At 42.0% G+C, this 16,015-nt stretch overlaps 1 protein-coding gene across 1 annotated transcript in view; it reads right to left on the bottom strand.

Moving 5' to 3' along the window:
- The window catches only part of LOC311520401 (chondroitin sulfate proteoglycan 4-like), a 63,141-nt gene that overhangs the window by 35,051 nt on the left and 12,075 nt on the right, over positions 1–16,015 (bottom strand). Inside the window, exon 2 of the mRNA XM_084627811.1 lies at positions 2,818–2,981. Coding sequence (XP_084483937.1) covers positions 2,818–2,981 — 164 coding nt within the window. The remainder of the gene's footprint in view (positions 1–2,817; positions 2,982–16,015) is intronic.

The raw sequence follows: 16,015 nt of genomic DNA on the forward strand, positions 1-16,015 counted from the left end.
TTCCAGTTCTGCTATGACCAAAATTTACAAGAGCCCAAGGTAAGCATAAAGTGCAAGGTCATGCATGAATTCCTGCTATAAGTTGGGAGCTCAACAGTTGAACGTGAAAGAGGAGGAGAGACACACAAGTGTATATGTCGATCAGAGGATGAAGCTACTAATTATGAGCTACTAATGTGATGTGTCTGTGGAAAAGACAAATGCAGTCCTAGCACGTGTTAGGTGAGGTATTTCCAGTAGAGATAGGACAAGACACTGCTAAGATCTCATTTTGAATATTATGTACAATTGTGTTCACCCAAACTGAAGAAAGATGAATTCAAACTAGAACAGGTGCAGAGAAAGGCTACTAGGATGATCAAAGTAATGACAGCCTATCTTATAACAGGAGACTAAAAGAGCCTGGCTTGTTTAGCCTAACAAAAAGAAGGCCGAGAGAGGATTTAATTGCTCTCTATACATTTATCAGGGAGATAAATACCAGGGACAGAGAAGAGATATTTAAGCTAAAGAACAATGTTGGCATGGCACAAGAACAAATGGGTAATAACTGGCCATGAATAAATTTAGGCTGGAACATAGACAAAGGTTGCTAACCATCACAGGGGTGAGATTCTGGGAGCAGTGGGGGCAAACAACTCAATCAGTTTTAAGATAGTTCTTGATAAAAGTATGAGTGGGACTGTATACCATGGTTGCCTGCAGTGGTGTGGGGGCTGCATTTGACAGTCCTGAGGTGGAGGGGGGTCCCTTTATGTCTTATATTTCTACAATCTCATGCTTCATCTAGACACCTGTGGGGGCCATGAAGGGAATTTTCACCTCAGTATAATCTGGGAGGGGGGAAGGGATTGTCTCCTTCCTCTGAAACATCAGAGATGGCCGTAGCTGGAGACAGGACACTAGATAGGCAGGGTCAGGGCTCTGAGGTGGCACCAAGCATTCTCTCTCATAGACACTTGGCTTACTGGTTCTTGCTCACATGGTTAGGGTCTAAATGATTGCCATATTCAGGGTTGGGAAGGAATTTTCCCCCTGTTCAGACCTTTTGGGGGTTTTGCCTTCCTCTGCAGCATGAGATGTGGTTCACTTGCCAGGATTATCTGGGAACAGCAGAACTTCAGAGTTATGAATACCTCAGGAATGGAGGCTGTTTGCAACTCTGAAATGTTCGTAACTCTGAACAAAACGTTATGGTGGTTCTCTCAAAAGTTTACAGCTGAACATTGACTTAATACAGCTTTGAAACTTTACAACGCAGAAGAAAAATGCTGCTTTTAATCATCTTAATTTAAACAAAACAAGCACAAAAACAATTTCCTTACCTTGTCAAATCTTTTTTTAAAAACTTTCCCTTTATATTTTTAGTAGTTCACATTTAACACAGTACTGTACTGTACAGTATTTGTTTTTTGGTTTTGTTTTTTGTCTCTGCTGCCTGACAGTGTATTTCTGGTACCAAATGAGGTGTTTCAGAGTAACAGCCGTGTTAGTCTGTATTCGCAAAAAGAAAAGGAGTACTTGTGGCACCTTAGAGACTAACCAATTTATTTGAGCATGAGCTTTCGTGAGCTACAGCTCACTTCATTGGATGCATACCGTGGAAACTGCAGAAGACATTATATACACACAGAGACCATGAAACAATACCTCCTCCCACCCCACTGTCCTGCTGGTAATAGCTTATCTAAAGTGATCATCAAGTTGGGCCATTTCCAGCACAAATCCAGGTTTTCTCACTCTCCACCCCCCCACACACAAACTCACTCTCCTGCTGGTAATAGCTTAGGAATATTTCCAAAAACTGCGGAATCTCCCTACAATGTGCATGATAATCAAGGTGGGCCATTTCCAGCACAAATCCAGGTTCTCTCACTCCCTCACCCCCATACACACACAAACTCACTCTCCTGCTGGTAATAGCAGGTAATAATATTACCAGCAGGAGAGTGAGTTTGTGTGGGGGGGGGGGGGGGCGGAGGGTGAGAAAACCTGGATTTGTGCTGGAAATGGCCCAACTTGATGATCACTTTAGATAAGCTATTACCAGCAGGAGAGTGAGTTTGTGTGTGTATGGGGGTGGGGGGGGGTGAGAGAACCTGGATTTGTGGAGGAAATGGCCCACCTTGATTATCATACACATTTTAAAGAGAGTGGTCACTTTGGATGGGCTATTACCAGCAGGAGAGTGAGTTTGTGTGTGGGGGGGGGGGGGGGTGCGGAGGGTGAGAAAACCTGGATTTGTGCTGGAAATGGCCCAACTTGATGATCACTTTAGATAAGCTATTACCAGCAGGACAGTGGGGTGGGAGGAGGTATTGTTTCATGGTCTCTGTGTGTATATAATGTCTTCTGCAGTTTCCACGGTATGCATCCGATGAAGTGAGCTGTAGCTCACGAAAGCTCATGCTCAAATAAATTGGTTAGTCTCTAAGGTGCCACAAGTACTCCTTTTCTTTTTGCAAATGAGGTGTGTGATTAACCAGTAGGTTGATAACTCTGGTGTTCGTAACTCTGAGGTTTTACTGTATATCTTACTTTACCAATTCACTGCCATTGCAGGGGCCTCAGGCGTTGGTACACCTTGGTCCCTCCTCTTCTCTGCTTACAACACACAACGGTTTAGTCTCCTGAGAGCTGTAGTGCTTTAGTCTAATTCTGGTTGTTGGACAAGGTGCAGAGGTGGCTGCGTGGAGTTTAGTGGCCTGTGACGTACAGGTCAGACTAGATGACTTGGTGGTCCCTCTATGACTCCAAAGACAAACACTAGGCAAACCAGTACCTGTGCTCTCTATTTTTTATAATTAAAAATCACACCTTTAAATATCCCGAGTGCAATTCCACCAAACAATGATCCTCTTTTCCAGCTGCAAGAAAAAGCAATCCGTGTGGCTTGCTGGTTCGAAATCGTAACTGCAGTGATGTTCGAGTGGATGATTCTGCAATGTTCAATTCCACGTAGCTATCACCATAAAATGATACTAAAAGAAAAAAAGAGAGACTTACAATATATGTACTTTTGCAAAATGCCTCCTCATCCTTACCATACACACACACACACTGGGTATCTACTATATACCTAAATTAATAGTAAGAATTAAATTTCCTTATTCGCATGCTAGAATACACCAATCCAGACAGCTGGTGCAGTGCACAATAGGATGCTAGATAGATACATACTATATCAAGGAAATAATGCTACTGAGAACCCTGTGGCCAACAGCTAAACACACTGATGGCCCTACGTCTCATGTTTAGAGAAGCAGTGGAAAGACTTTAATATCATCACCATGCTTAGTTCTACAGCAAAAGCAGACGACACCGAAGAGGGCATAAACCTAGGGCTGTGGTTCTCAATCTGTGGTCCAAAAATCTCCAAAAAAGAGAGAAGATTCTAGTAGTAAGGAGGGAGGTCAGAAAGTTATGTGGTCCACTAAAGCAGGGGTTCTCCACCTTTTTCTTTCAGAGGCCTCCCGCAACATGCTATAAAAACTCCACGGCCCACCTGTGCCGCAATAACTGGTTTTCCGCATATAAAAGCCAGAGCTGGTGTTAGGGGGTAGCAAGCAGGGCAATTGCCCTGGGGCCCCATGCCACAGGGGCCCCCAAAAAGCTACATTGCTCAGGCTCCAGCTTCAGCCTCAGGTGGCAGGGCTCAGGAACCTGGGCTTCAGCCCCATGCAGTGGGGCTTCAGCTTTCTGCCCTGGCCCCCAGTGAGTCTAATGCTGGCCCTGCTTGGATGCCCCCCTGAAACCTGCTTGAGGCCCCTTAGGGGGCCCCAGCCCCCTGGTTGAGAACTACTGCACTAAAGGATCTTTCTCTAATGAAATAATCTGCAGAATAAAAGTGCTGGAAAACAACTGATTTAGTCAAATAAGTTTTGGAGTTGAATGGACAGGAGTTCCTCTTCCCATAAACACACTGTAGACAGGAGGCAAGTAAATGGACAATAGATCTCAGATGCCTTAGACTAGAACCTCTCATTCAACATGTGCCTGAAAAATCAAAAGCCGTTTTCCTGACCTTTTTGTTGTTGTTGTTCTCTATAGATAAAATATTATTGCTCTGATAACAGAGGAATGTAAACATCTCCCTTTTTCAAAGACAAGAGAGATGGAGAGAAGAGGTACTATCACCCCCACCACCACCCCATACAGATGGCAATCTGAGGCACAGAGAAATTAAGTGTTTTGCCCCAGACTCATGGGAAGTCTATGCCACAGATGGAAAATGAACCTAGATTTTTTCGAGTCCCACCCCATGCCTTAATCTCAAGATCACCACTTCCACTATGGCCACACTACATTTTAAGAAAGCAGTATAATATCATGGGCCGTGAGAAGTTCAACTGGAAGAACGCAGAAGCTTTCAATCCCTGTTTTAAGATTCTGAGGAGTTATATTTCTATTGTTACATTAGATCCTACAATAGGAACAATGGTATGCGATTTGACTAGAGTCCTACCAGTGAACTCCCTTAGGAAATCTATAGTTGATATTTGAACCTTTCATAGATTTTAAGGTCAGAAGGGGACTATTACTATAAGTATAGTTGTAAGTATATAACTATACTTATAGTTGTAACTATGACAGATGTAGATGTAACTATGTAGATAGATGTAACTATGATCATCTAGTCTGACCTGATGCATAACACAGGTGATAGAATTTCACCCAGTGATTCCTGCACCAAGCCTGATACCCTGTGGCAGAACAACAACATTATATTTTAGAGAGACATCCAATCTTGATTAAAGATTCCAACTCTTGAAGAACCCACCACATCCCTTGGGGTAAGCTTTATTGTGCACAGAGCTATGCCTTTATCTAGATCTTCCTGGATGAACTAGAGAACAACTAGGATAGAGGTAGTAGAGGATCAAAAATGCCTGACAGTGAACCACTGGGGGAAAAATATCTCAGTGTTATACAGTGGAAATGACAGAACAATTGACAAAAGAATCCTTGGGATTATAAATTTTGCCTTTTACGAGCCAACCCTTCAACTCCATAGTTGTGGATGGGGCAGCTAACTCGGCAAACGGATCTATCAACCTAAGCATTTATCCATGGCTAAAACACTACTCGGGCCAGGACCACCTACAGTGTCCTGACATTGTCTGTGTTTGGGTTCTTCACCAGTGAAAGAAGCATGTTATTATAGTGTAGCAGTCAGGTTCCCCTAGGGGAATCTCTTCAGTATGGTTTTTGGCTAAAACCACATTAGAGGTGACCTTTTGAATGTCTCTGGGACCATATCTTTTGAAGAGAAATTGTTTTTGCTCTGGTTACAATAAGCTGCCAATCATATCATCAAGAAATATGAACAGAGTCAAGCCAGTAACATCAGAATGTCTCTTGCTGTTAGAACATGTGAATTTAGCACATCATTTAAGGAATTTGTTTTTTATATTCTCTTTGGGACTGGGCAGTACATTCCATAATACTAAACTGAGCCCCAAGAAAGAGGGGAAAGGTCCTGAGACAAAGTCAGAGCACCTTTCTTGAAAATGACTATAACAAACCAGTGTAGTTGTAGCCATGTCAGTCCCAGGATATTAGAGAAACAAGGTGGGTGAAGTAACATCTTTATTGGACCAACTTCTGTTGGAGAGAGGCAAACTTTTGAGACACACAGAGCTTTTCTTGAGATCTGAAGAAGAGCTCTGTGTGACTCAAAAATTTGTCTCTCACACCAACAGAAGTTGGTCCAATAAAAGATATTACCTCACCCACATTGTCTCTGTAACAAATAAGAGCAGATATGGAGAAAGAGCTCTGATTTATAGAAGTGGGCTTTTTTCAGTCAATCATTTAGATACAGTAGGGGGTGGGTATTTTTTCCCATTAACTCAGACACCACCTATAACTTAGTCTGTAAAAGCTCAATCCACTTAAGCAATGAGAATTTTCTATTTTCTTAAATATGTCTTGGGAAGTTCGTACATGCATATGTAAGTACGTGACATTAAAATTCACTCACTCTATAGTTACTGCCACTAGTTGTCTCTATATTTCTATAGCTGCAAAAAAAACTGAATGAGTTCTCATTTTAAATCTTCTGCATATCATGTAATTAGCTGACTGCTTTAGTTCTAGGGCAGCCTGGCATCTCTTGCTCTTTTGGGGGACTTTGTATGCAGAACATAATCATACTGGCTTTCACTGTCACCATATAACAAAGATCACATTTAAATTGTTGTCCACTTTCAGCCCTAGTTCACTGCTATTTAAGCATCTCCAGTCCCACGAAAGACTGCTTTTCAAACGATTTTTCCTTGTCCTTTTCTACCTGAAATACAGAACAATAAATAACTTTTTTCTTCCCTAATTTTAAAAAGCAACACCCAAAACATGTAACTACCAAACACAAGAAGACTAATTCTGCACCCAAATCCACTTGTGCAATTACCAGGAGCTGTGCATGCATATCTGAGAACAAAATTGCGATCAAAGACTTTACTTAAAATTAGCAACACAGTTTGTTCTACCAAAATGTTCACTCTGGGCTAGATTAAGCCCTGCAAAAGGGGTGGCATCTAGCTTCACTGCCGCAGAAGGAACCCTAGGAAGAAATGGTGAACTCACGGTCACAACTCCTTCCTTGCTCCTCCTTTGCTCTTGGGGGGAAATAACTTAATGCAAGCCTTTACAGAGTGCATCTTACATCACACTTCACGTCTTCTCAGTTCCAATGCCCTGGGGAGGGAGAAGCCAAGGCTCTGTCCATTCCCTACCTTTGTGTGTCCCCAACTCGCTCCCAAGGGGGAATAGTAGCAGGGGTGAAAGTAAGTTAGAGGATTTACCGGTACACCGGAGTCCTGAGCAGGGGGCGTGGCCTCAACTGGAAGAGGCGTGGCCTTAATGGGAAGAGGCAGGGCCTTTAAATCTTGATTTAAAGGGCCAGGGCTCCAGCTGCGATAGTGGCGGCTGGGAGCCCGGGGCCCTTTAAGTCACCCCCAAGCTACCAGCTGCAGAGGCAGCTGGGAACCCCGGGGCTTGGGGTCGATTAAAAGGGTCCAGGGCTCCAGCTGCTGCTACTGCAGCAGAGCCCCGGGCCATTTAAATCACTCAGGAGCCCTGGGGGGGGGTAGTGGCGGCTGGAGCTCTGGGGCCCTTTAAATCCCCGCCTGAGCCCTGCTACCCGAGCCCTGGGGTAGCAGCGGCGGGGATGTAAAAGACCGGGGCGGTAGCGGGGGCTGGAGTTCCGGGGCCCTTTAAATCCCCGCCAGAGCCCCGCCACTGCTACCCCAGGGCTTTAAATTGCCGTCTGGGAAAGCCGGTCCTAGTACGGTGCACCGGCTCTTACCGGTACACCGTACCAGGGCGTACCAGCTTACTTTCACCTCTGAATAGCAGCCACATGGAGCCTGTTCTCCCTACTATGCCTGGATTTGTAATCCAGGAGAGTCCCTCACATCCATTCAAGGTACAAGAGAATGAGACTTTACTAAATTCCCTCACCTCCCAAGTTTAAAATTGGTAGTTTTTTTATATGAAAGTCTTCAGCTACACCATTCCATCTCTTAAAGCAATAAACATGCATCCCACTCCTCCACACAATGCAAGACCCAGCTCCCACATGGCAGAACAGCTGCAAAACATTTCTGGTCTTCAAAGTGTTTAACAGATATTGGCATCAGTGCTTCTCTTTAAAGATAAAATAATGTTTTGGCTGTTTGCCCACAGTGCAAGCAAAAACAAATGTAACTAACACTGAAAGTACTTCCAGAAACGCTGAATCCTTCTGATGTGGAAACAAAAATATGCTAACTAAGCTATTGATTTTCATTTTTGGCACTAAACAAGAAATATCAGAATTAGGCCACAGGACAACTGCTGCTCAGATTAATTGCACTAATGTAGCCCGGTAACATTCCACCGAGTTAGAGAACACAACCAGATATAACCTTTGTGTTATTATATTGTGAAATGTCATGCAATCTAGTAAATTATCTAGTTATTAAAGGTCAAAACATAAAAAGCAGAGGATTTGTCAAACAGTTTCTAATGTTTTTTTAATTGCTATAGTATCTAAATTTCATGTTCGCTACTTCAGGAGGTGATACATTTGCTGTTCTTAGCAGGGATAGGAAGGAGTCACTTCTTGAAAGTTAGAAACATGGGAATTGCCATATTGGATTAGCCGGCGGTTCTCAAACTGTGGTTCAGGACCCCAAAGCAGTTCGTGACTCTGTTTTAATCATAGAATATCAGGGTTGGAAGGGACCTCAGGAGGTCATCTAGTCCAACCCCCTGCTCAAAGCAGGACCAATCCCCAACTAAATCATCCCAGCCAGGGCTTTCTCAAGCCTGACCTTAAAAACATCTAAAGGAGGAAATTCCACCACCTCCCTAGGTAACCCATTCCAGTGTTCACCACCCTCCTAGTGAAAAAGTTTTTCCTAATATCCAACCTAAACCTCCCCCACTGCAACTTGTGACCATTACTCCTTGTTCTGTCATCTACTACCACTGAGAACAGTCTAGATCCATCCTCTCTGGAACCACCTTTCAGGTAGCTGAAAGCAGCTATCAAATCCCCCCCTCGTTCTTCTCTTCTGCAGACTAAATAATCCCAGTTCCCTCAGCCTCTCCTCATAAATCATGTGCTCCAGCCCCCTAATCATTTTTGTTGCCCTCCGCTGCACTCCTTCCAATTTTTCCACACCCTTCTTGTAGTGTGGGGCCCAAAACTGGACACAGTACTCCAGATGAGGCCTCATCAATGCCAAATAGAGGGGAATGATCATTGTCCTCGATCCGCTGGCAATGCTCCTACTTATACAGCCCAAAATGCCATTAGCCTTCTTGGCAACAAGGGCACACTGTTGACTCGTATCCAGCTTCTCGTCCACTGTAACCCCTGGGTCCTTTTCTGCAGAACTGCTGCCTAGCCACTCAGTCCCTAGTCTGTAGCAGTGCATGGGATTCTTCCATCCTAAGTGCAGGACTCTGCACTTGTCCTTGCTCAACTTCATCAGATTTCTTTTGTCCCAATCCTCTGATTTGTCTAGGTCCCTCTGTATCCTATCCCTACCCTCCAGCATATCTACCACTCCTCCCAGTTTAGTGTCATCTGCAAACTTGCTGAGGATGCAATCCACTCCATCCTTCAGATCATTAATGAAGATATTGAACAAAACCTGATTCTTGGAGCACGCTGCTTGATACCAGCTGCCAACTAGAAATGGAGCCATTGATCACTACCCATTGAGCCCAATGATCTAGCCAGCTTTCTATCCACCTTGTAGCCCAGGGGTAGGCAACCTATGGCACACGTGCCAAAGGCAGCACACGAGCTGATTTTCAGTGGTACTCACGCTGCCCGGGTCCTGGCCACTGGTCCGGGGGGGCTCTGCATTTTAATTTAATTTTAAATGAACCTTCTTAAACATTTTAAAAACCTTATTTACTTAGCTTAGTTATATATTATAGATTTGTAGAAAGAGACCTTCTAAAAATGTTAAAATGTATTACTGGCATGTAAAACCTTAAATTAGAGTGAATAAATGAAGACTCGGCACACCACTTCTGAAAGGTTGCCTACCTCTGTTGTAGTCCATTTATCCAGCTCATACTTCTTTAACTTGCTGGCAAGAATACTGTGAGAGACTGTATCAAAAGGCATCACCAGGGCTGAAGTTAGACTTGTTGGGGCCCAGGGCTGAAACCCAACCCCACCGCCGGGGCCAAAGCCTGAGACCAAGGGCTTCAGCCCTGGATGGCAGAGCTCAGGTTAAAGGCCCCCCACCCAGGGCTGAAGCCCTTAGGCTTTGGCTCAACCCACCCCCACCCAGTGCGGCGGGACTTGGGCAGGCTCACCCCATCCTGGGGTCCTGTAGTAATTTTTTTTGTCAGAACAGGGTCGCAGTGCAGTGAAGGTTGAGAACCCCTGGATCAGACCCACAGTCGATATAGCCAGTATGACGCCTCAGAGAAGGGTGCAAAAACCCCATAGCAGTCAGTTATGGAATAATCTGCCCTCATAAAGGTTTGATCCTAATCCCTCAGAGTTAGAGACTGCCTTAAACCCTGAATTATTATCCCATCCAAAATTCTGTGTTTGTATTAATTGTTGTAACTCTGGATATTCTTGTCCTCTATATGTCCAACCCCTCTTGAATGTTGCTAAATTCTTGGCCTCAATGATATCATGTGGCAGTGAGTTACAGTCTAATTATGTTCTGAATATTTCCCTTTATCAGTTCTAAAGTTGCTATCTCTCAATGTTAATTATTGTTATTACGGTAGCACCCAGGACCCCATTGTGCTAGGTGCTGTACAAATGCAGAACAAAAACACAATCCCTGTCCCAAAAAGCTTACAATCTTGCATATATGCTCAAGAAAGAAAGTTCTGTTTCTCTGTGTCTGAGAGATTTCTGGGGATAGTAGAGGGTGATTGCATAAGAGCATTCTTCTGTCCTGATGGCCAAGTTCCCCGAAGACTAGCTGAGTGATTTATCCAAGTGTCTGGCTAAAACTGGGGCTTTGAGGAAGGCTACTCACCAGAGGCTTACCACCAAAGGCTCATTCCAGGAAAAAAAAAAAATCTAATGGGAACAGATTGGGGAATCAATCACAATAAATAATGGAGATTACTACTTACCCCACTGAATAAGAGTGTGTGCCTACCACTTATTACTCATGTTGGCAATTTGAAGTTCGTTTTACATTCTCTGCTGCTCATGGATGCTGAGTTCGCAGCTATGCCCAGGAGCAGTTTTTTCCCACATCTGCACTTGATAAGAAGGGTGCAAGCTTTGCTTTTGGATGCAGAGGTCACTGCAATTTATCCCTGCCTTCTCCATGTTGAGATTAGATTACTGCAACATGCTCTGTGTGGGACTACAGTTTGAAAACACGCAGAAATTGAAGTGAAATAATTCATCCAGCATGCCAACAAACTTTTTTTTTCTTTCAGCGGTGTAACAGTCAAGTGCTTTTTATTTTGGCACTGCTAGCATTGGCTTTTGTCCTATAATGTCTTCTACAGGTGGACTGGTGGTAGATAAAGATGTTGTGGGATCTGTATGGCACAAAGGTAGGTGCCCACCTTTTGAAAGTACTTCTAGAATAGTATTTAGTGAATAAAAGCCCCATCAGGGCCGTATTGTGATAGGACTATGCAAACACAGTAAAAGACAGCTCCAACCCCAAAGAGCTTACACTCTAACTAAGACAAGATATAACTAGTGGGTGGAAAATCATCAAAAGGAAGTGAGGCAGAAGAATGAAGGAAAAGGTACTAAGAACATGCATTTACATAGGCCAGATGTGTGCATGACTAGATGGTTTTAAGATGTTTATTTTTGATCTTGTAGCTCATAAAAAAATTAATCAAGTATGAGAAATATCAGAAGTTTCTAACAGCAAACTACATAGATACAAGCTACACAGCTGTGTGCTCTCAATCTTCAGAATATAAGACCCTTCAATAAAAGGTAGTGTAAATCTTCCTTAATCTAGGATTTCAGTAAGGGATATAAGTGTTCATTTTCTAATCATAAAGATGGTTTTCCTTTTCATGCAACTAGTTCTTCAGGTTGTGGATTGTTTGTTTTGATACATAAAAACTTTTAAAAGTCTGGTTCATTTTCACTCATTTCATGACTGTCCAACATCTGTGGTACCAGCTGAGGAAGAGAGAACAAATAGGAGACAAATGGTTCCACTTCTATTTGTCAAGCTCAAGATGCTCTTAACAGCACTACATCAAAAAAAGTGTAAGAGTTCAATTATAAATTCATAAGCATCCCAGACTCTCACTACATGTCCTATAAGCACTCATTGAAAGGCAGCCCATAAAGCACATGTCCTATAAGTAGTTGTTGAAAGGCAGCCCATAAAGCCCCCTTTCCTACAAACCCCAATAACAGTGTATTCCTATAACCTAGAATAACTCAGTTCACTGCTAATAAACACACTCTCACAGTAAACTCCCAGGACCTCTTTTATATCCCCATCCCTATCAGGGATGGACCCTGGGCCACCCACAGGTGCATTCCATATAAGAGGGCAGCAAACAGCCTCTCTGTTCTTGGGAAATGATCAAATAATTGTCTGCAGGTGAAGTGCTTTTCTTTAGAAAAAAATGTGTCTTCAGATTGAATGCTCTGTTGGAAAACTCCCAGAACTATTCATCAAAACTTAATCACAGTGATTCTGTTAGATTAATTTATACCAAAATTTTATGACCTACAGATTTATTTACAAATGTTTTATTTCCTTCTTTTACCTTGTGGCTGCAGGTTTGTTCTCTGAAACAGTCATTCAGACTGTAACAGAGAGAGCGTCTCTAAATCTAACCCTAGCAACTCCAGAGTATATACAAAATGCTTGAGGTAATTTGCAAAGATAAATATTAGTCCTAAGTCTATTATACAAGTGTCAGTCTGTTGATAGTGACTAACTTGTACTAAAACCTCCAAAAGAAAATTCTCCAATTCTGCATAAGAGGCTATCGCAGTACCATTATTAATATAGAAAACCTATTTGTTAGAAGCTGTCATCTATGGAAATAAACTTGAGTTTTTATGCAACATTCATGTGCAGCTGTTAACTTTTTTTGCTGATGCTTTTGTAAAGGTTTGTATACACTGAACAGTGCTAGAAATTAAGATTACCAGTCACATAAACCAAGAATTTAAGTAACCCAAATACACTTAATATATGCCCAGTGGAGGGAAAAACAAATTTGGAAATTAAAGAGATTGCCTTTTAAACATTAAAAGGGGTCATAGTAAACTGTGAGAACATAGGGGGGAAAACCTTGATGAGGTTGTTTTACAATGCTGATTAATACTAATTTGAGATATGCTTCCACTTTTATATGGAAAGCAACAAATGGGTCAGAGCTCTTTTGGAGAACATGAGGCAATCTTTTTAACATGAGATACTGTGGAATTCAGCTTTACTGCTCATTCTACTACAGGTAAACCCCAGATTTTATGAAGGTCTCCAAAACCCTTCTAATATAGTTTTGAACAAACTAATGTTGATGTTGTAAGACTTTAGAAGTGAGGGAATACATTTCAGATAACTTGAGTTTTGAATCAGCGTTTGGAAAAATTGGGATTTATTTGTAATTACTTTCTAAAGGTAATCTTTTATTTGTCTCTTGCTTAAAATGGAGATCATGATATTGACCTCCTTTGTAAAGTGCTTTGAGAGCTAGTGTGAGGTCTGAGGCCTTTTTTCTGCAGTCACATTAGGACAGCAGCAGCTGTGAACTAAAAAGCAGAAAGTCAGCCTCACATTCCATCTAAATTACATTAAAACAATGAAATATCAGTCTGTTAAGGAGGCGCTCCTGTTCTAATAGTACTGATCAGCACCAGATTAAAGATCAGATATTAAGATGTTTAAAGAAAACTTTTTTTGTTAGCATTCTGTCTGGCAAGGAATCACTTATCAACAGTTGTGATTGTGAAATCTATACTACTTTATTGTTTTGACTTTATGGCCCCTACTTCTCCATTGTTTATCTCTATAGTCTCTATCTGGTTCTTTGATTAGTTATGCAAGAGACGGAAACAATTATGCAACATTTAAATCAACTAAGGTGGCAGGGTATGATTAGTTAAGGAATTGTTTTGCAATATATTAGGACTGGTCAAAGAATTATTTTGTAATACTTTAGTAAAATGATTGGTCAAGATATAGGTAAGTGTAAGGCCAACAGACCCCAGTCACCGGCGGGCGGGATCGAACCAGGGACCTCTGGAGCTTAGTAAATGAGCCTCTACTCCATGATTTAAGTGCCAATTGGCTGTTAGCTAAGGCTGTAGAGCAGACTCCTTATCTCTCTCACTCTCATTCTAAATGGTCTCAGTGCCACTAGATGGGACAGAACACCACACCCAGGTCTTTCCTTCTTTTTCTTTTTTCCTTTCTTTTACTATATAAACTGGGAGGTCCAAGAAGGCGACCAGGTGGGAAAGAAAGGAAAAGAAAAAAAGAAGGAAAGACCTGGAAGAAGAAGAACTCACCTCCAAGACACAGCCCAAGATCAGAGCTGCTAAATCGTATGCATGACTGTGACATGCAGCAACCAGAACCCAAACAAGACTGACTTTGCATAGCCAACAAGGAAAGTCCGCCCATGTAATCAGGATTGGTGAGCACAGCACTGTATGCTTAGCATGCGTATTCTGCTTGGTGATTGTCTCTTTAACCAGGAGAAGGCCCTGCAAATCCGTAGAAGATTAAGCCCTGAGCCCTAGGAATTGGGTAAGGGTGGCCCTGAGCCCTAGGAACTCGGTAAGAGTAGGTGCCTTTTGCCCCGAGCCCTAGAACCTGGGTAAGGTGGAGGTGGCCTAAATTAACTGGGGTATACCTTGGAAGCTGCAGGCAGCCGTGCCTGCAGACAGTAAGTATAAAACTGTCTCACAGCCTGCCAGCAGATTATCCTGGTGGGCTGCAGGTCGCTCACCACTGCCCTAGAGTGTGCGGGTAACATTATGATTAAGAAATGCTATACAAGAGTTGGGTAATAGTATTATACTGATCAGTAACCCCTGTGAGGATCAGATTAGAAATAACCTAGTTTTTTAAAGTTTGTGAAGTAAGAAAGATTTTTGGATTGCAACTTGTTTGCAGATTAATAAAAATTACAGTCTGGAAATTATAACTAGATTGTCATGACTTGGCTTTAAAGTGCTGAATAGAACTTCACCATCCTTACAAAATTCAGACTTTGCTTTTATGCATGTGTCAGATTGCTAAAACAAAGCAATTAATTTTCCATTAAAAGATGGGAATATCTAGATATTTGAGGACACCAACTACTGTATGGTTAAACTTAATACCATATCTTTTTTTATAGAGGAAAATCCTGACGTTCCTTTGATCCAGATGCAGTAGTGTGAGACATGAAAGTGTTTTACACTATGAAACAGATACTGGAATTACAGGAAGTCTTTGCTATGACTTCAATATTGTGGTTATCTACATATACATTAATCAGATAACTGCCATTATAAAGTCAACATATGCTAAATTATCACAGTGGTATCTGAAACATAACTGTTTCCTTCAAGTTTAGGGAAATACATGTACAAGTTGACAAATGTATAATAATGTTGAACATCTACAGTAGACCTAGTGCCAGAAGCTTAAAAGATGAGGCACAGAATATACCTACAAATAAAAATATACACAAGGCCTTTAAAACTTGTTTTCCAGATGCGTGGAATCACATTAAAAATATCCCAAATGTAACACAGTTCTCGATGCATTATAGATCTGATCTAATTCACATCTCCCAAAAGCCAAGTTAGAAAAAGACAATTCAGCCAAATAAAGGTATGCCACCATATACGTAAAAATAATCCATAATAGAAGAATTATATTTCAGGACCTCTGAGTGCTTTATTCTATATTTCCTAGCCAGAGAGATTAACCTACCAGCCAAAGACCAATATGAAAGACTGCGAAGGGAAAGAGGGCCCACAATTGGGGTGAATAAGTAGGTGGGCTCTTGGGAAAGTGGAGAATGCTTGAATTTCAGGCAGTGTTGTCCCTGTACCTTGCTGAGAAATGCCAACTTTCAGATCAATTACTGGCAAGCTCAGACCTAATAAACTTTAATCCCCACACCCATTCTTTGGGGGCTGGAAAGGATGAACATTGTTCCTTACTGTCCCCCAGAGATTCTTGGCTGCTGAGAAGAAGATGTCTATTCCTTACACTACCAAAGTTTTTGAGTTCTTCTTCAACTATATTGCTACACTAGGTGCCTCTGTGGCTGCTACCAGCTTTTCCAAGCCACAGTAGAAGTGAAATTGACTTAATTCTTGTTAGTTTAGTTGCTGTCCAATGCTTTTGAACACTAGTAAGGACAATCTATGAGCAGCTGCAAAGGCACTGGAGCTGTGTCTGCAGTCTTAGGAAGTTAATAAGGCATCTGTTTAGACATGGTTCATATCTGTAAGATTATCTTCCCAGACAGAAGAGCTACAAACTTAGGTGAGTGGGGGACTGTTTTTAATTTAATTTAATTTTGCAGACGT

Source organism: Lepidochelys olivacea (genome assembly GCF_965140295.1).
Source record: "Lepidochelys olivacea isolate rLepOli2 genome assembly, chromosome: 5".
Taxonomy (NCBI): Eukaryota; Metazoa; Chordata; order Testudines; family Cheloniidae; genus Lepidochelys; species Lepidochelys olivacea.